Raw genomic sequence first — 21,523 nt, 5'->3', positions numbered from 1 at the left:
CCTTGAACATCTTGGATGTACTGCAAGCAAAGCCATAATGGAAGCCTTGGGACTTCCCTGGTGGTCCAGTGGCTGGGACTCTATGCTCCCAGTGCAGGGGGCCCTGGTTCTATCCCTGGTCGAGGAGCTAGATCCGTCATGTCGCAACTAAGAGTTTGCATGCCTCCAAAACATCCCACGTGCCTCAGTGAAGATTGAATATCTCACGTGCCACAACTAACACCCAGCTCAGCCAAATAAACAAATGTTGTTGTTCAGTTGCTAATTCATGTCCAACTCTGTGACCCCATAGACTGCAGCACACCAGGTTCCCATGTCTGTCACCAACTCCCAGAGCTTACTCAAACTCATGTCCATTGAGTCAGTGATGCCATCCAATCATCTCATCCTCTGTCACCCTCTTCTCACACCCTCATTTTTTCCCGGCACCAGGGTCTTTTCCAATGAGTCGGCTCTTCACATCAGGTGGCCAGAGTATTGGAGCTTCAGCTTCAGCATCAGTCCTTCAAGTGAATATTCGGCGTTGATTTCCTTTAGGATGGACTGGTTTGATCTCCTTGAAGTCCAAGGGACTCTCGAGTCTTCTCCAGCACCACAATTCAAAAGCATCACTATTTTGGCACTCAAATACATATATTCGAGGACTTTTCTCCAGTAGCAGCGAGTAGGGGCTACTGTCTAGTGTGGGGTGCAGGCTTCTCATTGCGGTGCTTTCTCTTGTGGAGCATGGGCTCTAGGGCAAGCGGGCTTCAGTAGTTTCAATTCCTGGGCTCCAGAGCATAAGCTTAATAGCTCTGGTGCACAAGCTTAGTTGCTCCAAGGTATGTGGGATCTTTCCGAACCAGGGATCAAACCCATGTCTCCTGCATTGGCATGTGGATTCTTTACCACTGGACCAGCAGTCAAAAGTCCATTCCAGGGCCTTTAACTGTTAAGTTTCTTTGTTTTTGTAAACCACTTTTCCCTGGAAAATTGAATGAGAGGTTTTACATTTTAAAAGTTTTTATTGCTTTTATTTATTTTTTAGTCTACTTCATTGTTGCTTTTATTCTAAACCCTCATGACCCAGCAGACTCTTTCAACATTGGGCAGAGAGTGACCATTTCTCCCTGGCTCTTTGAGAGTTCCCGAGTCCTGGAGGCTTATAGGAGGCTTTGATTTGAAAGCTTAACTCTGGGACATGGTCTTTCCAGGGCTTTATGAAGTGATGAGTGCTCTGGCTTTGCCTCACTTCAAAATGTCCCTGCAGCAGCTGCTATTCTTGCTCTGGAGCATTTGGCTTTAAAAATGTTCCCTGTCAAGAGGATTGGCACCCTGCGTTTTTCTCTTTCACCCATTCTTCTGAGTATAAAAGTCTGACTTCTTGCAAACGCGGGGCCCTTTCATGAAGAAATAGATACAACTGACTTTTCTGAGTTAAGGTCTGGCGTCTCTCAAGGGTAGTAGCAGACAGGACTACCCCTGGACTGTCTTGGCCAGTCAGTCCCCCCAGACAGTCCCCAGGACTGGCTTGGCCATGCCAGTGGCTTCAAGGTGTCATGTGCTATGGTTGGCATGTGAAGAATAGTCTTAGAGCATCATGGAAAATTAAGTAGTCATGAAGTAGATGCATCCTAGCATTAGGAGCAAAGACTGACCACTTGCCAGTTGTGTGAACTTGGGTAAGAGCTTCAGCTTCATCTACAGATGGAATTTATTGATATTCTATCTACCTTATCAGTTTCCCCCTGTGAGGCCTGAATGAGCTAATGCAGGAAACGTGCTTAGCAAATCACGAGTAGCAGCAATTGTTATTAATGTAAAGAGCTTCTGTTATTTCCTCCCTCTGTTTAGACATTCCTTGCTGTAAATTTATTTTCCAACTGGTTTCAGGATCATGTTCCCTTTGGGGGCATCTGACGGTCAAGTTTGAGGGGGAAAAAAATGCGTTAAAGGGATGTGGATGAAAATCTGATCAATCTTGATTAAAAATAAAAGCAGACTTTGCCATGTATTCATGTGATGTCCTGCACTAGCAGTGACACTTTGTTAGGGTAGTAGAGTTCATGGAAGTAAGCTGAGTATTGATTAGTAATTTAAATGTCAAAGAATTAAGCCTGCAGTGGAGCAGGCGGTGCAAGCAGTTTTGTTTGGTTGTAAAAATGCCAACATTCCTGAAACAGTGAGCTCATCATCAAATTCCTCTTCCACGCCCACAAAAGAATCTATGACTTGTTTGCTCAATTTTGTTTTGGTTTTCTGGGCAACTAAGAATGAAATAGGACAGTGATTCTCAAACAAGTTAGAGCATTAAATCCTCTGGAGGGCTTGTGAAACCCTGAATCTTCACACCAGAGTTGTTGATTCAGTAAGATGGGGGTGGGGCCTGAGAGTTTGCATTTCTGCTAAGTTCCCAGGCAAGGCTGATGCTGCTGATCCAGGAACTGCACTTTGAGAACCATTAATATGGAATGTCCTGAGGCCTTACAACGTAGTGGAGACCTCAGGGCGATTTAGTCACCAGGAAGTGGGTTCAAATTCTGGGGCTGTCCTTAGTAGCAGAGAGCAGAGTTATGTCAAGCAAATAATCTCTCTGAGATACAGTTTCTTCTGTTTTTAAATGGAAATGATACAGCCTTCCCCCTCCCCCTTGTTAGGGTCATCAGGAAACTTAAAGATGTCTGTGAAGCACTTTGTTCCCTGCCTCACATGCATTAATTTAAGAGTCCATTAATTTATTTTACTGTAAGCTATTTTTTCATAAGTCATGTATTTATTTCTGAGTGTTTGGGGCCAGAAAGTCTGTCGGGTGAATATACTGTTCATTTAAGTGACTGAAGCAGTTTGAAAGATTTCACTAAGTTTCCATTTCAGAATTCCCATGTCATTTTTCACACTGGGGGGTGTGTGTGTGTAGTTTTTTCCTTTTAATTAAATTAGTATCTTCCCATTAAATTCTTATAGAGTAGCAAGTTGAATAATGGATTGGGAATTTCATCCTTCTCTAGTTTGTGCATTGGAATTTCAGCATATTTTCATGTGTTGGTAGCAGAGGGCAGTGAAAAGGTCACAGCTGGAATGAAAACCCTGAGTTTTCATAATTCATGGACAATTAGAGTCTGACTGAATTTTTTGTCTTTTTATTCAAAAGCAACCATGTGAGTATCTCCCTGAAACATAAGCACCAGTTGCTGTTCAGTCTATCCGCCGTGTCTGACTCTTTGGGACCCCCTGGACTGCAGCACGCCAGGCTTCCCTGTCCTTCACCATCTCCCGGAGCTTGCTCAAACTCATGTCCACTGAGTCATGATGCCATCAAACCATCTCATCCTCTGTCATCTCCTTCTCCTCCTGCCTTCAGTCTCTCCCAGCATCAGGGTCTTTTCCAATGAGTCAGTTCTTCATATCAGGTGGCCAAAGTATTGGAGCTTCAGCTTCAGCATCAGTCCCTGCAATGAATATTCAGGATTGATTTCCTTTAGGATTGACTGGTTTCATCTCCTAGTTGTCCAAGGGACTCTCAAGCTTCTAAAACATGCAGTGTCTAACGCCTCATTTCTAAAGACCATTATTTCATATGTCTAGAGTAGGGCCGGTCATACACATTTTAATCAATGAAAAATTAATCAGTCGATCTATGAAAGAAGTGGAAAATTTTATTCAAGCCAGATTGAGGATTATAACCTGGGAAGAGCCTCTCAGAAAGCGTCAAGGACTGTTCTGCCCACTAGAAGTCAAAGCACAGGTGTGTTAAGTTTTTTGAGACAGAGAGCTGTTCCTTAAATGACGTATTATTGACAGTTCACACAGTCCTCATCGGCAGGTACAAAGTGTTGCATCACCGTGACCTCTTCCAAGATCAAGGAGAAGAATATTATCTTTAAGGAGCTGTCATGTTGGTATTGGGAGAATGTTGCTCTTTATGGCTGAGCAGGTATTCCTGCCAATGGGCAAGGCCTGTTCTGTGCATAATAAATTTACACAGTGCACAGTGTTGGGGAGAGAGGAGGCCAAAGGGCAGAGAAATTTTTATGTGTAAATTTTACTTGTCTTGCCATAAAATATGAATTTTATTTCACAGAAGAATCAGCCCAGGTGGTGAAGAGACTGCATTTTAAGACAGACAAGGCAAGGGCTGCAATGGTCAGGACAGATTTCGGATTCAGATTCTGCTGCTTAACTAGCTATGTGGACTTGAGCACATTCTCCAATCTTCTCCCACCCCCACCCCCCATTTGGCTGTTTCTTTTTTAATTTATTTTTTAAATTAATCTTTATTGGAGTATGGTTGCTTTACAATGTTGTGTGACTTTCTCCTGTATAGCAAGGTGAAACAGCCATACATAAACATGAAAAGTGAGAGTGTTAGTTGCTCGGTTGTGTCTGACTTTTTGCAGCCTCATGGACTGTAGCCAGCCAGGCTCCTCTGTGCATGGAATTCTCCAGACAAGAATACTGGAGTGGGCTGCCATTCTCTTCTCAAGGGGATCTTCCCGACCTGGAGATCGAACCCGTGTCTCCTGCATTGCAGGCAGGCTTTCTGAGCCACCAGGGATGGCCCATACATATACATATATCCCCTCTTTTCTGGATTTCCTTCCCATTTACTAATAGGTCACCACAGAGCACTGAACAGAGTTCCCCGAGATATACAGTAGGTTCTCATTATCGCCAGTCTTCTTAATTCTTGGTCTCTCGTATGTGACATGGGTCATTCTTATTCATTGGGGCCATTAGACAGATTATATAGTTCATGGATTTTAAAAATGTCTGGCATAGTGCCAGTCACAAAGCCCTCAAAAGCTCCAATGTTGTGATGTTCTCCTAAAATGCCACACAGGAAAGGTGGACAGATAAGATAAACACAAAAGTTCACAAATGACTAGAACTGAAATGAAGTCAATTGGCTGTGTGTTAATCCGTAAAATATATATTAAGTCTTAAAGAAAGAGAATTCTTCAAAGATTATGTTGAAGTCACTGATTCCTTACAGGTGGTGTAGATCGGGTACATTTGCAACTAGTTTCTAACTTGGTATAATCACTTTCAAAAATTTTTTTTTTATTTATTTATTTGCCTGCCCTGGGTCTTCATTGCCACGCGGGCTTTCTCTAGTTGCAGTGCTCGGGCTTCTCACTGCACTGGCTTCCCTTGTTGTGGAGCACAGGCTCTAGGCCCACAAGCTTCAATAATTATGGCTCATAAGCTCTAGAATGCAAGATCAGTGCTTGTGGCCCATGGGCTTATTTGCTCCATAGCCTGTGGAATCTTTCCGAATCAGGATCCAATCTGTGTCCCCTGCATTGGCTGGCAGATTCTTATCCTCTATACCAGCAGGGAAGTCCTGTACTTACTTTTTTAGTATCAAAACTCTATTTTGGACACCTTAAGGTAAAATGATGTTGGATTGTGTTGAAACAAATTATTCAATCAAACCCATTGAATCAGCGGACTATCATTTTTTACTGTCAGTACATCAATTTTCCATTCACTTTCACATGACAAGATAATGTCCTTTTCATGAAAATACTAAACACTTCAGGAGATCCTAAATGAAGCCATTGTAACACAAGACAACAGAGCCAGTATTATTCAGTAATAGGATGGGAAGATCAGTTTAGAAAGAAAGCAGTATTATTATAGACAGATTTTTATTCAGAGATTTAAGAAATGCCATAGAAGTGTATGTTTACTTGGATTTTTCTCAATTTCTCTTAAGCAGTTTTAAGAAATTTTATTCCTTCTGTAGAATAGTCTTTCCCAGCTTACTGACAAATTTTTAAATTATGTGCTTGAAATTAGTATTATGGCATGTTTTCATTTCCATGCTGTTCCTGAAGACCTCTGTCGGTGGAGCCTTCAGAAGAGAATTTATTCGCCACAATTGTACTTCCATTAAACAAAGCTTAAGAACAGACAGTCCTAATGGGGTTTTCATTTATGGATCCTTTGGGTAGGGTTCCCCAGGGAAGATGGTCAACATTAATTAAAACATCTTGAGGCCTGTGAGCCACAATTACTTCTATGTGAGATGCAGTGAAGGGCTTTGAATGATCCCATGAAAACAGAGGATGCAGGAAATTGCTGCTTTCTCATCGCTTTCATGAAGATGCAGCTTTTAAGCAAATATTCTTCAGAGTTACCACAATTGACATAATTCATTGCTCTAGGGAACAAATGTTTTATATTTTCAATTTGTTACACAGAAAAGGAGAGGCCTTTTATATGGGGTAGTTGTCATGTTGCCTGCATATCTAAGCCAGGAGAGTCTTGAACCACCCCTGAAGAGATAAGAGGGTGTGCAAATTATGGGTTTGTTATGTGTTTCCAGTAGGCATATGGGAATATGCATATGTAATATAAGTAAAGATGTCACTTTGAACTAGTGGGACTGTTGGTTATTTCTTTCTAGGTTGGAAAGCGAGGGACAATAAGAGATTATCCTGGCTTTAACTCATCAGTGGATGCTGAAGCGATTCGTAAGGCCATCAGAGGAATTGGTGAGTAATGTTTTACAATTTCTTTCTTACTGTTGAAGCAGATCAGGAAATAAAGCTAAAAGTGCATAGGTTCAGGTTGCCCAAGTTGCTTTTTTTTACTTAATTAGAGAAATTGTAAGGCACTTCAAAAAATTGTGAAGAGGAAAAGTATAGGGAACCTAGTCTGTATGTGTGTGTGTGTGTATATATTTTTTTTCCATGACAATCATATGAGGTGGAGACTTTCATTTTCTTTAGTTTACAGATGGGGGAACTGCAGCTCAGAGGTGTTGAGTCATTTTCCTAGGGTCGTACATGAGTGGCAGAGCTGGGATTCAAACCCATGATTGAAATATCAGGTTTTTTCCAGTGTACCTTGCTTTCACGACACCAGGAGAGTGTCAGTGGGGATAGGCATGACCTTTAAGAGGTATTTAAATTTTTATTTATTTATTTTTATCTATGGCTGTGCTGGATCTTCACTGCTGCACACCGGCTCTCTCTAGTTCTAGCCAACCAGGGCTCCTCTCTAGTTGCGGTGGGAGGGCCTCTCATTACAGTGGCTTCTCTTGTTGTGGAGCACGGGCTCTAGGGCACATGGGCGTTAGTAGTTTTGGGGCATGTTTCCCTACAGCACGTGGGATCTTCCCAAACCAAGGATCAAACCAGTGACCCTGGCATTGCAAGGCGGATTCTTAACCACTGGACCAGCAGGGAAGCCTAGGAACCCAGTTTTATCCAATCTTAATATTTGCCATGTTTCAGTTCAGGTCAGTTGCTCAGTCGTGTCTGACTCTTTGTGACCCCATGAACCGCAGCACACCAGGCCTCCCTGTCCATCACCAACTCCCGGGGTTTACCCAAACTCATGTCCATTGAGGCCATCCAACCACCTCATCCTCTGTCGTCCCCTTCTCCTCCTGCCTTCAGTCTTTCCTAACATCAGGGTCTTTTCAAATGAGTCAGCTCTTTGCATCAGGTAGCCAAAATATTGGAGTTTCAGCTTCAACATCAGTCCTTCCAATGAACACCCAGGACTGATTTCCTTTTTAGGATGGATTGGTTGGATCTCTTTGCAGTCCAAGGGTTTTTCAAGAGTTTTCTCCAACACCACAGTTCAAAAGCATCAATTCTGCACTCAGCTTTCCAACTCTCACAACCATACATGACTACTGGAAAAACCATGCTTATTTACTACTATACACTACCATGGGCTTCCCGGGTGGTGCTAATGGTGAAGAACCCGCCTGCCAATGCGGGACATGACTGAGCAACTAACACTTTCACTTCCAAACACTACCATGGCCATCGCTGCTATCAACATTCATCATCATTATCACCATGAATCATTACAGATACAGTCCCTTCTGATTCTGTCTGGATCTCATTCCCACCCTATTCTCTGGAGATAAACAGCATTCTAAATTAGAAATATGTTTCCATGAAACTTTTAATTCTGTACTCTGTATGTATGTACATATTGTTTTGCATGGACTCAAACAGTATAAATTGAAATCCTACTGTAGGTATTCTTCTGCAACTTGTTTTTTATCCCTTAACATTATGTTTTTGAGATTTATCCATGTTGATACGTTTAGCTCTAGTTCATTAATTTTAACTGCAGAGTAGTCTATTGAATACTGTGTCGTAAGATGGAAATAGTGATGGAACTTTTAAATTGCCTACAATTCTTTTCTATTACAGTATAAAAGTACTGCACTGAATAGTTGTGCTTATGTCTTTTGTGAATGTTTGCTAGCATCTCTCTAGAATATAAATTTACTAGAAATTTTGCCAAACTGCTCTCTCAAATGAATTTACAAATTAGCATTCCTACCAGCAATATGGCTTCCCAGGTGGCACAGCAGTAAAGAATCCGCCTGCCAGTGCAAGAGACACAGGTTCCATCCCTGGGTCAGGAAGATCCCCTGGAGAAGGAAATGGCAACCCACTCCAGTATTCTTGCCTGGAAAATCCCATCGACAGAGTATCCTGGTGGGCTACAGTCCATGGGGTCACAAAGAGTCAGACACAGCTGAGTGATTGAGCGCATACAGCACCAGCAATGTATAAGACTTCCTCTTGCTCAGTATTCTCATCCCTACTTGGTATGGTCATCCAATAGAGTGGGTCTAAAATTGTACCTCATGCTATTTCCTTCCTCTTCCCCATCCCTCATTACTGATGCAGTTAAGCATCCTTTCTTGTTTACTGGCTTCCTTTCCCATGAATTACTCCTCCATACTTTTTATCCATTTTTCAGTTGGGTTGTGTTCTTTGGCTTGGCAAGAAAAAAATATTTAATTTATTTTTTAAAATAAATTCTGGGTATGAATCATTTTTTTAAAATTACAAGCTATAAAAATATCTTTTCTCAGAATGTGACTTCCTTTTCACATTGTCTACAGTAACTTTAATTGAATAAAAGTTTTAAATTTTCGTGAAATTAACTTTACCAATATTTTTTTGTAATAACTTATACTTACTGTGTCTTTTCTGTGGTGAGCACATAAAGATACCTTGCTGTATTTTCTCCCCCAGATTTTACATTCTTATTTTTCACATTGAGATCTTTAATCTGCCTGGAATTAATGTTTGTGAATGGCATTTAAATCTAATTTGATTTTATGTGGCTATGCAGTTGTCCCAGTGCAATCGATTGAAGCATTCATCCTTTCCCCACTGATTTGTAATGCCACCACTGTCTCATAAGCTTTGCTATTTTTCTGCTCTCTGTTACATTCCATTGGTCTATTTGCCTCTCTGCGTCTCTATAAAACATTGTCATAACTACTATTATTATTTTATAGTGACACTAGTGTCTAGTAAGGTAGGAGTTTTTCTTCTTGGCTCTTTGTCCTCTGCTATAAATTATGGTCAGTTTGTCAGGTTTCATGAATTATACTATTAAGGTTTTATATCAGTTTAATATTATTGTATTTCTGCCTGTTTAGGGTGGGTTTTTTTTTTTTATTTTTAAAGGAAAGTTATTTCTTTATCTACCTCTTTGTTTCCCTATGTACACACAGTGTTTAATAGAGTTTTCCATGAGGCTGTTGTCAAACTGAATGAATTAATGGTCTTTAAATTTTCTCTGTTGTCTTTCTTCCTTTCCATTATGTTTCTTCACAGATTTGCAGTCCCACTCTGAGGAGATTTTCGTTTGTAAGCACCACTCCCAACACCAAAACCAGGTGTCGAGGTGGCATTTGCCTTAGGGACGTGTGAGATCCAGCCTCTGAACCATGAGGCATCTTGGTTTAATTTCTGGTCTTGAGCATTTGCAGAAATAAGAGAGGAGAAATTGCCTGATGTACAACCTACATGTGATTGTGGGTGGTTAGTCCTATCTGGAATCTAGGAGCATAAGGTATAGAGATGCAGAGAAGGGGGTGGGAAATTAGAACAAAGATGTGAGGCAAAAGCTGGTGCTGGAGGTTTAGTTGCTAAGTCATGTCTGACTCTTGCGACCCCATGGACAGAGGAGCCTGGCAGGCTGCAGTCCATGGGATTCTCCAGGCAAGAATACTCAAGTGGGTTGCCATTTCCTTCTCCAGGGGATCTTCCCGACCCAGGAATCAAACCCAGGTCTCCTGCATTGTAGGCAGATTCATTACCAACTAAGCTACAAGGGAAGCCTAAGCTAAGTCCTAAGAAACTGGTACATAAACTAAGGAGCTTAAGCTTCATCCTGAAGATTACAGAGAATCTTTAGGATTTCTATCAAGGAACTGACATGATCTGATGTGTTTAAAAAATTTACTTAGGCAGAACTATACAGTATGAATTATAATGGGATCAAGTTAGGAGACTATTGAAGTTTCCAGGTAAAATATGATGAATGCACAGTAGCAGAAAAGAGGACAAATTCAAGACATTCAGATGATTGCTACAATGTAAAGAGGAGGGAAAAGAAAGGAATATAGGATGACTGGAGAATCTTTGCTTGGATGACTGTATCTATAGTGGTATCATTGACTACAGAACATAGAATGAAAGACAAGTTAGAGAAGAAATAGAATAGAATGCATAGGATAGAATAAAATCCAGTGGAATGAATGCAAATAGAATCCAAATAGAATGAATGCATTCTGGAGCAGCAGAGTTTGAGATACTTGTAGTTAGAGGTGTTCAGTCATGCACCAGTCCAGATGCCATGACAGGTCCAAGTTGATAATCAGATTCACAGAGCACAATGAGGATTTAATCTAACTCTGTTTCCTTAACTATACAGAAGAATACAAGACCAGAGATCCACTGGGGCAGCATCTTTCACTGGGAGGCCCAGCAGCTAGTCAAATACAGTTTCTTTTGCCCCATCATTCATGTAGAGTGTGCACCACTGCCATGGACGAATGGAACCAAGGCATGTGTGGATCACTCAACATGGGGAAGATGAGCCTAGAGTTCCAACTGATCTTTTATACAATTCTAGCCAACTCACAGCCCCCAACCCAGGGAGAATCCTCTACCACAAAGGAGTAGACACAACTTCCAACAATATCTTAGTACTGTAATTACTAAGAAAATGGTGATGTAGAGGTCATTTTCATGCAGGCGTGCATCAACCCTTTCAGTTCAGTTCATTTGCTCAGTCGTGTCTGATTCTGCGACTCCATGGACTTCAGCAAGCCAGGCTGCCCTGTCCATCACCAACTCCCAGAGCCTACTCAAACTCATGTCCATCGAGTCGGTGATGCCATCCAACCATCTCATCCTCTTTTGTCCCCTTCTCCTCCTGCCTTCAATCTTTCCCAGCATCAGGGTCTTTTCCAGTGAGTCAGTTCTTCGCATCAGGTGGCCAAAGTATTGGAGTTTCAGCTTCAGCATCAGTCCTTCCAAAGAATATTCAGGACTGATTTCCTTTAGGATGGACTGGTTGGATCTTCTTGCAGTCCATAGGACTTTCAAGAGTCTTCTCCAACACCACAGTTCAAAAGCATCGATTCTTGGGTGTTCAGCTTTCTTTATAGTTCAATTCTCATATCCATACATGACTACTGGAAAACCCAAAGCTTTTACTAAACAGACCTTTGTTGGCAAAGTAATGTCTCTGCTTTTAATATGCTGTCTAGTTTGGTCATAACTTTTCTTCCAAGGAGCAAGTGTCTTTTAATTTTATGGCTCTAGTCACCATCTGCGTGATTTTGGAACCCCAAAAAATAAAGTCTGTCACTGTTTCCATTGTTTCCCCCTCTATTTGCCATGAAGTGATGGGACCAGATGCCATGATCTTAGTTGTCTGAATGTTGAGTTTTAAGCCAACTTTTTCACTCTCTTCTTTCACTTTCATCAAGAGGCTCTTTCGTTCTTCTTTGCTTTGTGCCATAAGGGTGGTGTCATCTGCATATCTGAGGTTATTGATATTTCTCCCAGCAATCTTGATTCCAGCTTGTGCTTCATCCAGCCTAGCATTTCTCATGATGTACTCTGCATATAAGTTAAATAAGCAGAGTGATAATATACAGCTTTGACATACTCCTTTCCCTATTTGGAAGCAGTCTGTTGTTTCATGTCCAGTTGTAGATGTTGCTTCTTGACCTGCATACAAATTTCTCAGGAGGCAGATCAGGTGGTTTGGTATTCCCATCTCTTTCAGAATTTTCCAGTTTGTTGTGATCCACACAGTCAAAGGCTTTGGCATAGTCAGTAAAGCAGAAGTAGATGTTTTTCTGGAATTCTCACTTTTTCAATGGTCCAGCAGATGTTGGCAATTTGATCTCTGGTTCCTCTGCCTTTTCTAAATCCAGCTTGAACATCAGCCCTTTACTTGTACTTAAAACAGGTGGTTAAGTATATGGGTCTGAAATTCCTGAAACATGTATGGACCAGTGGACATAGAAATACATGTTTTGGGTTAAAAGATTTGGATTAAGGTTCAAATTCTTGCTGTGCCACTTAAAAGCTGCATGACTTTGGCAAATGAGGTGACTTCTCTAAATGTTTACATCTTTATCTTTAGAACAGTTTAATCATACCTACTGTCCTGGGCAGTATTAACTATGACAATAAATAAAAGATGCCTGCTGTGTGCTAGGTACTCAATTAGCATCAGTTCCTTTTTTCTAGAGAAAAAAATGACTTCATGTACCAAATATGGAGATAAAGATAGAAGGTGAAATGACAGTAACTGAACCTCACAAGGATGAAAAAAACCTACTTCAAAAGCGGCATGATCCTTGTGCTTTTTCCTCTGTCTGATGTATGGATAGGAATATATGAGTCATGGTGGCTTTCTTTCACTAAAACTATCCAAATAAAGTTAATTTTCTTTCCTCAAAGCCAGGGAATCAAAGAAATAAAGATGCCAACCTGATAAGACCTAGAAATTAGAAATTAAAATGCCTTCCTCTCTGCATCTGTTTCAGACAGTTAATCATCTTTCTTTTGTTCATGACAGATACATTAAGCATATTTGGGTTGATGGTGAATACAATTATTTTCGTCTCGTTTAGGGACCGATGAGAAAACACTGATCAGCGTTCTGACTGAGAGGACGAATGCACAACGGCAGCTCATTGCTAAGGAATATCAAGCAATATGTGGAAAGGTACGGTTCCCTAACAGGCAGTAATGAGCTAATCACTGATGGATCAGGGCTGCTCCCACGTGATGATGCCCCCAGATCTTTTATTGCAGGCCAAGTGTAACAGAAAGTGCCCAGTATATCCGGTCAATAGCCTGGAATAGATGTGGTTTTGCCCTTAACTGTCTGAATGGCCTTGGACGTGTTATTTGACCTTTCCGGACCTTGGTTATCGTCACCATTGAATAAGGAGGGTTGCCTTGGATCAGTGGCTCTAAATCAAGGATGATTTTGCTCCCCAGTGGCTATTTGGCAGCATCTCCAAACATGCTGATTGCCACAACTGGTGGGAGAGGGATGTTGCTGGTACCTCATGGGACAAGATCAGAGATGCTGCTCAACATCCTTCAATATGCAAGACAGTCCCCACAACCAAGAATCATCTGATCAGTTATCTGATAAGCTCTGTCTTACGTGATCTTCAGTTTCTCTTTCAGCTTTAATAAACTTACTAAACACCAAAAGTTATATAAGAACTCTTCAGGAGCATTTTGTGTGTCTTTTCCACCTAGTTTTTTGAGTGTTGAGTTTTAGGCCAGCTTTTTCACTCTCCTCTTTCAGCTTCGTCAAGAGACTCTTTAGTTCCTATTCCCATTATGCCATTAGTGTGGTATCATTTGCATATCTGAGGTTATTGATATTTTTCCCAGCAATGTTGATTCCAGCTTGTGCTTCACCCAGCCTTTCATTTTGCATGATATACTCTGTATAGACTTTAAATAAGCAGGGTGACAATATACAGACTTGACGTACTCCTTTCCCAAATTTGGAACCAGTCTGTTGTTCCATGTCTGGTACTAACTATTGCTTCTTGAGCTGCATACAGGTTTCTCAGGAGGCAGGTTAGGTAGTCTGATATTCCCATCTCTTCAAGGATTTTCCAGTTTGTTGTGATCCACACAGTCAAAGGCTTTAGCTTCATTTAGTCAATGAAGCAGAAGTAGATGGCTTTTGGAATTGCCTTGCTTTTTCTATGATCTCTTAAAGAAAATTAGCAGTGACCACAGGACTGGAAAAGATCCTCTCCTTTCCAATTCATATCAAATTTGGCAATTTGATCTCTGGTTCCTCTGCCATTTCTAAATCCAGCTTGTATATCTGGACATTCTCGGTTCACATATTGTTGAAGCCTAGCTTGAAGGATTTTGAGCATTACCTTGCTAGCATGTGAAATGAGCATAGTTGTGTGGTAGGTAGAACATTCTTTGGCATTGCTTTTCTTTGGGATTGGAATGAAAACTGACCTTTTCCAGTTCTGTGGCCACTGCTGAGTTTCCCAAATTTGTTGGCATTTTGAGTGCAGCACTTTCACAGCATCATCTTTTCAGACTTGAAATAAGTTAGCTGGAATTCCATCACCTCCACTAGCTTTGATCGTGGTAATGTTTCCTAAGGTTCACTTGACTTCACACACCAGGGTGTCTGGCTCTAGGTGAGTGACCACATTATCATGGTTATCTGGGTCATTTTGTGTAGTTCTGCCATGTATTCTTGCTACCTCTTCTTAATCTCTTCTGCTTCTGGTAGGTCCTTGCCATTTCTGTCCTTTATCATGCCCATCTTTGCATGAAGTGTTCCCTTGGTATATCTTATTTTCTTGAAGAGATCTCTAGTCTTTCCCATTCTATTGTTTTCCTCTATTTCTTTGGATTGGTCAATTAAGAAGACTTTCTTATCTCGCCTTGCTATTCTCTGGGACTCTGCATTCAGTTGGGTATATCCTTCCCTTTTTCCTTTGCCTTTTGCAAAGGAGAATTTGTAACCTAATTTTTATTTTTAAAAGATTATTTTAGCTGCCTGGCTAATGAACTGGTAAGGGAAAGAGCAGAAACACAAACCAGTCAGGCTATCAGATCCAGAAACAAGAGTGTGTTGTGACCATCCACAGGCCGCTGAGGCATCACCCAGCAGCGTTCTCCCAGCCCACGGCTCCGTTAGGACACCCTTCTCTGTATTTCCTCCGTGCGCTTAGTTACTCACTTGTGTCCAACTCTTTGTGACCCCACAGACTGTAGCCCACTAGGTTCCTCCGTCCATGGGATTTTCCCGGCAAAAGTACTGGAGTGGGTTGCCATTTCTTCCTTCAGGGGATCTTCCCCACCTGGGGATTGCAACTGCATCTCCTGTAGTGAAGGCAGTTTCTTTACTCCTCAGCCATTGAGGAAGCGCTGCGTTCCCTTTATCAGATATTTAATATATTACTTTGGAATTTTACCTTTGACTCTTTCTGTTTTTCCCTTTAGGGTACAGTGTCCTAGGGGTAAGGATTGTGTCTAACTTATCATTAAGTGCCTAGCACAGAGCAGGTAGCCAGTAAACACTTGTCAAATTAAAAAAATTGCCAAGCTTCTGGCCAAGGCAACATACTTATGTACAGGGAATGTGAATGATCCATTGGCCTTTCAGGATTTACAAAACATGGAGGAAGGATAGAGGGGAAGGGTGACAACCGTGTCTCACAATGGGGCAGAAGGAGAGCCTGTGAGGTAAGATCCGGGTTGAGGACAGATGGGTTGGAGTTTAGCTGTTGAAGAGGAAACCCCCCACGATGACTACAGTGGCTCCATCCCATTTGTTTGGCAGGAGCCTACCCCCACTGGGCCCCCAGTGTCACGGAAGATGTTGGTCTGCACCCACATTGTCATAGCAGTGCGGTGGGCTTTCAGCCTCTTGTTTCAAGGCTGGAGCTCATCAAGAGCAGGAAAAAATAATTATTCAGTAATACTCCTTTGGCTACTAAAAATAGAAACCATATTACTTGCCTTCAAGCGAGGGAGTTGGATCGGACTTAGGTAACGTATGAAAACACTGCCGAAAGAGAGTATCAATAAATGAGGTTCCCCTGTTGCCACATTTCTAGTTTCCCCTGCTCTTGTTGCCAGAAGACCGCTTTGGATGCCTCCTCGTCCCACACTCTGAGCAGAGGCAAACGACCACGCGCTGTCTTCCCGCATCTTCTCCCTTTGAAGCTGTTTGGCAGACACTGAGAAGCTAGGCAGAGTGGAGCACCTCCCGTTAAAACTGGGTGTGAATTACGGGGCTCCTCCCTATCGCCTTCCCACTGAGAGCATCAGGGACCTGGGAAACTCACTTTAATAGTTCATATCTGTGCCCCTCACAGGACCTCCTCCACTGCCTTCCCTGCAGGAAACCATCTATAAAACAGAACGTTTTGGAAGCAATCATAAAATGCAGATTAATAGCCATAGAAGTGTTTTCACCATTTCTGTTTATGTCCTGTGGATGCACATGTTTTTTGCCTGAATTCATACATTCATGTTCCTCTGTTACTAGATGACTTTGGAGGAAGAGAAAGAAGTAGTTCATGATTTTCTCTTTCTCTTTCTTTTAATTTCAGGAACTGAAAGATGACTTGAAGGGTGATCTCTCTGGCCACTTCAAGGATCTCATGGTAGCCCTGGTGACCCCACCGGCTGTGTTCGATGCAAAACAGCTGAAGAAATCCATGAAGGTATGAGCCGTCCTCAGGCCGTTTCTGCCTCGGATTTGATGATCAGGAGTGTCTTTATTCCAGTGCACGCTTGAGCACATGCTTTGGTTGCTCAGTCATGCCCGACTCTTTGCGACCCCGTGGACTGTAACCCGCCAGCCTCCTCTGTCCATGGGCTTCTCCAGGCAAGCATACTGGAGCGGGTTGCCATTTCCTTCTCCAGGGATTGAACCTGAGTGTCTTGTGTCACCTACATTGTCACGCGGGTTCCTTACCCCTGCAACACCAGGGGAGGTCCACACACTTGAAGTATGGGAGTCAGTATGATGGATGTGGAGATTCTGTGCTCTCCAGTTGTTAGAACAACCCTGAAATGGGAAGCAGTTGTGGAACCTTAAGCCCACATGTTCCTAGCCTGAAAGGATATTGTCCAATTTTGTTTTTTGACCTGAGGAGTCAAATTCTCTATTTTGTTGTCATTGAGAGTTAGTGGCCCCGTCATTAACCCTATTGCCTAGGCCCCAAACCTAGAACTATCCTTGATCCCTCACTTCCTCTCACACTTCAAAGCTACCAATTTTTTTTTTCCGGAGAAGCTCAGCTCTCTTCTTAATTAAGGCTGTTTGACTGATTGAATTAAGCCTGCTTAGAATATCTAAGATGCTCCCCCGTAAGGTCGATTGATAATGGACTGTAACTGCAAAATACCTTCACGGCAACACTAGATTAATGTTTGAATAACTGAGGACTGTAGTCTGGCCAGATTGACACATAGAACTGATCATCACACCCTCTCCTCCCCTGCCCGCCACCCCAATTCATTGCTGTAGCTATACTGGCTTTGTTGCTGCTCTGTGGACATTCTCAGCTTATTCTTTTTTTTTTGGTTGTGCTAAGTCTTAGTTGAGGCATGTGGGATCTAGTTCCCTGACCAGGGATCGAATCTGGGCCCCCTGCATTGGGAGCCCAGAGTCTTAGCCACTGGACTACCAGGGAAGTCTCCTCTCAGCTTATTCCTCTTGAAGTCTTTGTACACGGTGTTCTTTCCATCTGGAACACTATTCTTCCAGATGTTTTCTATTAATTCACTCAGTTTAATTTTCTTAATTGCACCTATTACCATCTAAAATTATCTTTTTGATTTTTTGGTCCATTTCCGTATTATTTTTTCCATCTAATGAACAGGGAAACGTTGATCATATCAGGGAACCTCATCCCTCTAGGAACCTCTCTGGTTCTAAAGGAAAGCCCGTGATGAAATAGATGCTTGACATATGAATGAGTTCCAAGAGTGAGTTTGTAAAGTCCAATTCATTCATAAATCCAACAAAGTGAGCCTAGGTACCCAACTAACTACCAGCTATATAGTACTATACTGTAATAGATTTATAATACTGTTCACACAGATAATACATAAAAAACAAACACAAGGAATAAAACAGTTTTAATCTTAGAATATTAATACCTTGAAATGTACAGTAGTGCAGTGTGAAAGTTGGCATACAGGGGCATGTTTGAGTCTTTGAAAGTTTGCAACTTGAAGGTTTGTGTGTAGGGGACTTCCTGTATTTGTTGACGTGAAGGAGGGGAAGGAAGAAGTCTAGTTCTGAGGCAAGACCATCTTCTGCCTTCCCATCAGAAATAGTCAGTTTCTCTTCTGTGGAAGAAGTATAGGTACCCAAGAAGCAGATGGCAAGAGGTATTATATTGGGTGAAACGCTTGCGAAAGATTAGAGACAGCAGGGTAGGTGGGGTGAAACTGCTGACTACAGTACAGGTGTGACCCCTGTGAACAGAAAGAGGGAAGGAAGGAAGCTCAGGCAGGAAGAGCCTCCGTCTACAGCGCTGCTCTGAGGAAGCTGTGGCAGGCCAGTGGGGAGCCCCGAGCAAGGCGTGCCCTTTGGAGGAGTCACATGGGGTGGGATGGTGGCCCAGCTTTGGTTCCCCTTCCATGCTCAGTCATGGCTGAAAGCAGCCTGGAGAGACCATGATGTTGCTGTGAACTCTGTGGCAGATCCAAAGGTTAGAAGCTATCAGCCAGCTCCATTCTTTGCAGCATATTCTCTTGAAATGAAATCTCAGCAGTGTGTTTCTGTGGCTGCTACATGGGGGATGACTTAGCAGGTGAAATGGTGAGAATTAGATTAGCCAACAAGGATTAGAAATTTTCCCTCTATGTAAAAGAAATCCAAAGGATGCCGTCCATAGCTCAGTATCATGGCACCATCATTATCAGACCTTCAGCCTTGAGGTTCCACCATCTTCAGCCTATAGATTACACTTCTTCTCTAGATGGCTGCTCAACATCCAGCCATTATACCTTTATTCCAGGCAACTGAAAAGAGTCAAAGACCAAGAAGTGTTCATCTTTTCTTTTTACAGACTCCCAGAAATTGTGTGTAAGGCATCACATGTATTTCATGGATCAGAATTTAGTTAAATAGATAAACCTAGCTCTAAGGGAAGCTGAGAAATATGGTCTTTATTTGGGTGCATGTGTGGCTAAGTCACTTCATTTGTGTCCACCTCTTCTGTCCATGAGATTCTCTAGGCAAGAATACTGGAGTGGGTTGACATGCCTTCCTCCAGGGGATCTTCCTGACCCAGGGATCAAACTCACATCTCTTGTGTCTCCTGCATTGGCAGGCAGGTTCTTTACCAGTGAGCCATCTGGGAAGCCACTTTATTTGGGTAGTTTTGTGCTAAGTTTAAAAATGGGGATTCTATCAACGATGAAAACAGAAATATTGGATCTGCTCAATTTTGCTGTAAACCTAGGACTGCTCTAAAATGAATCAGGAGCTTGGGATTAACATATGCACACTAATGTAGAAAAGATAGATAACCAGCAAGAGCCTACTGTATAGCCCAGGGAGCTTTACTCAATATTCCGTGATAACCTATATAAGAAAAGAATCTGAAAAAGAATGTATATAAGTTTATGTATAACTGAATCACTTTGTTGTACACCTGAAACTAACATGACATTGCAATCAACTATACTTCAATAAAGTTTTAAAAAGAAGGAAAACACCCCCCCCCAAAAAAAGTCTATTTTTAAATAATAAAAAATAAGTTGAAAAGGAGATCTACTGGGGACCACTGGGAATCTTTGCCACAGAGGGACACAATTCAGCCTCTTTTCTTATACCACCTTGACCTGCCTTAATCAAGTCCTAGTGTAAATGGCTTCTACAGTGTGACTCAGTGACCTCAATATAAACCAAGACTCAGGAATCACTAGCCTCTAAACCAGCTGGGCTCATGGTCTCATACAATATCGAGGCTTTAAAAACCTCCCCAGTGAAGAGGATGATGCCTGCTGACCAATGCAGTGCATTGGCACAAGGATGAACTCATTCAGAAGAATTGCAGAGCCCTCTCTAAATACAATGACACATTCGAATGCTCAACTTGCGATCCTGAGTGATGTAAGCTTTCCCTTTATACTCTTTCCTCCTGGAATTAGTCAATGAATTTTTACACTACAGCAGGATATTTAAAATTTTAATGTCAGTTAACTTTAGATGATTCATGTTATTTTAATACTAAAATATACAGAAAATTTAAAAACTGGTTTAGAGCAAGCGATTGACGAAAAACGATTCTTCTGTGTAAAATAAGATATTGAGACGGAAGTGCATAAAACTGAGTTTTTAATGTGTTCTAAAAATAGTTTTCCATGAGACTTCCTTGGTGATTCTGTGGTTAAAAATCTGTCTTCCGGTGCAAGGGAGATGGGTTCGATCCCTGGTCCAGGAACTAAAATCCCACATGCAGTGGGGCAACTAAGCTGGCATGCCACAACTAGAGATCCTGAATGCCACAACTAAGACCCAATGCAGCCAAATAAATAAATAATTTTTTAAAAATAGTTTTCCTTTTTCTTTCTAGGGCACAGGAACAAATGAAGATGCTCTAATCGAAATTCTAACCACTAGGACAAGCAAGCAGATGCAGGAGATCGGCCATGCTTACTATACAGGTGATCTTATTTTCTGCTCACCTTTACCCCTGTTCACACCTATATAAGCCAATGCTGTTTTCCCCCAGAAACCCACCAAGCTCTTCTTCATGAGTGATTTTGAGAAGGCAAGAGTATAAACAGGAGGACACATTTAAGATGGGCTAAGGGCTGTGGATTTTCAAAGAACATTTTAATATGATCTGAGCTAGAAGCTGCTACATAGCAATGGCATTAATGCTTTGCATGTACAACATTACACCTCTAGTGGATTTTGCTCTCAGCAATTACTGCTTAATTGAATCAAGCATTTTCATCAATGGAAGAGACTCAAATCATTGTATATTCATATGACATGTTAAAAACACTGGGCTTAGCCTCATGATTTTTGGTGTGGGAAATTGTGTGTGTGTGTGCTCAGTCGTGACTAACTCTTGGTGATCCCATGGACTGTAGCCCACTAGACTCCTCTGCCCATGGAACTTTTCAGGCAAGAATGCTGGAGTGGGTTGCCATTTCCTACTCCAGGGCACCATCAAGACTGGTGGCGTGAAGAGATGTACTGGGAAAAGTCTGGGAGGGTCCCGAACACAGAGCATACAGGTCTGCAAGGTGCATCCCCCTCCCAGCAGAGTGATGTATCAGTTTAACTGCCAGCCAGGGAGGTTCACTTGGTCGTTGGTGTCTGGGGTTTTCAGTGGGGTTTTATTACACATGCATGGTTTTTGGGTTTTTTTTTTAGAAACTAAGCAACAGGACATTTTACATATTTATTTATTTTTGGCTGCACTGGGTCTTCATTGCTGCACGCAGGCTTTCTCTAGTTGCAGCAGTCAGGGGCTACTCTTGGCTGTGCTTCATGGGCTTCTCACTGCAGTGGCTTCTCTTGTTGCAGAGCATGGACTCTACAGCGTGCAGGCTTCAGTAGTTGTGGCACATGGGCTTAGGTGCCCATGGCATGTGCAGTCTTCCCAGACTGGGGATCGAACTTGTGCCCCCTGCATTTCATTGCACGTGGATTCTTACCCACTGGACCACCAAGGAAGTCCTACACAGGCGTGACT

The 21,523-nt window shown here is 42.0% G+C and overlaps 1 protein-coding gene across 1 annotated transcript in view; it reads left to right on the top strand.

The window, feature by feature from the left end:
* Positions 1–21,523, top strand: part of ANXA3 (annexin A3) — a 68,147-nt gene that overhangs the window by 19,022 nt on the left and 27,602 nt on the right. Inside the window, exons 3-6 of the mRNA XM_061145731.1 lie at positions 6,392–6,479; positions 12,914–13,008; positions 16,403–16,516; positions 20,390–20,480. Of these exons, the coding sequence (XP_061001714.1) occupies positions 6,392–6,479; positions 12,914–13,008; positions 16,403–16,516; positions 20,390–20,480 (388 nt within the window). The remainder of the gene's footprint in view (positions 1–6,391; positions 6,480–12,913; positions 13,009–16,402; positions 16,517–20,389; positions 20,481–21,523) is intronic.

The sequence above is a fragment of the Dama dama genome, chromosome 6, assembly GCF_033118175.1.
Source record: "Dama dama isolate Ldn47 chromosome 6, ASM3311817v1, whole genome shotgun sequence".
In the NCBI taxonomy this organism is placed as follows: Eukaryota; Metazoa; Chordata; class Mammalia; order Artiodactyla; family Cervidae; genus Dama; species Dama dama.
The sequence above is the reverse complement of the archived record's forward strand: the minus strand, read 5'-3'. Positions and strand labels throughout refer to the sequence as shown.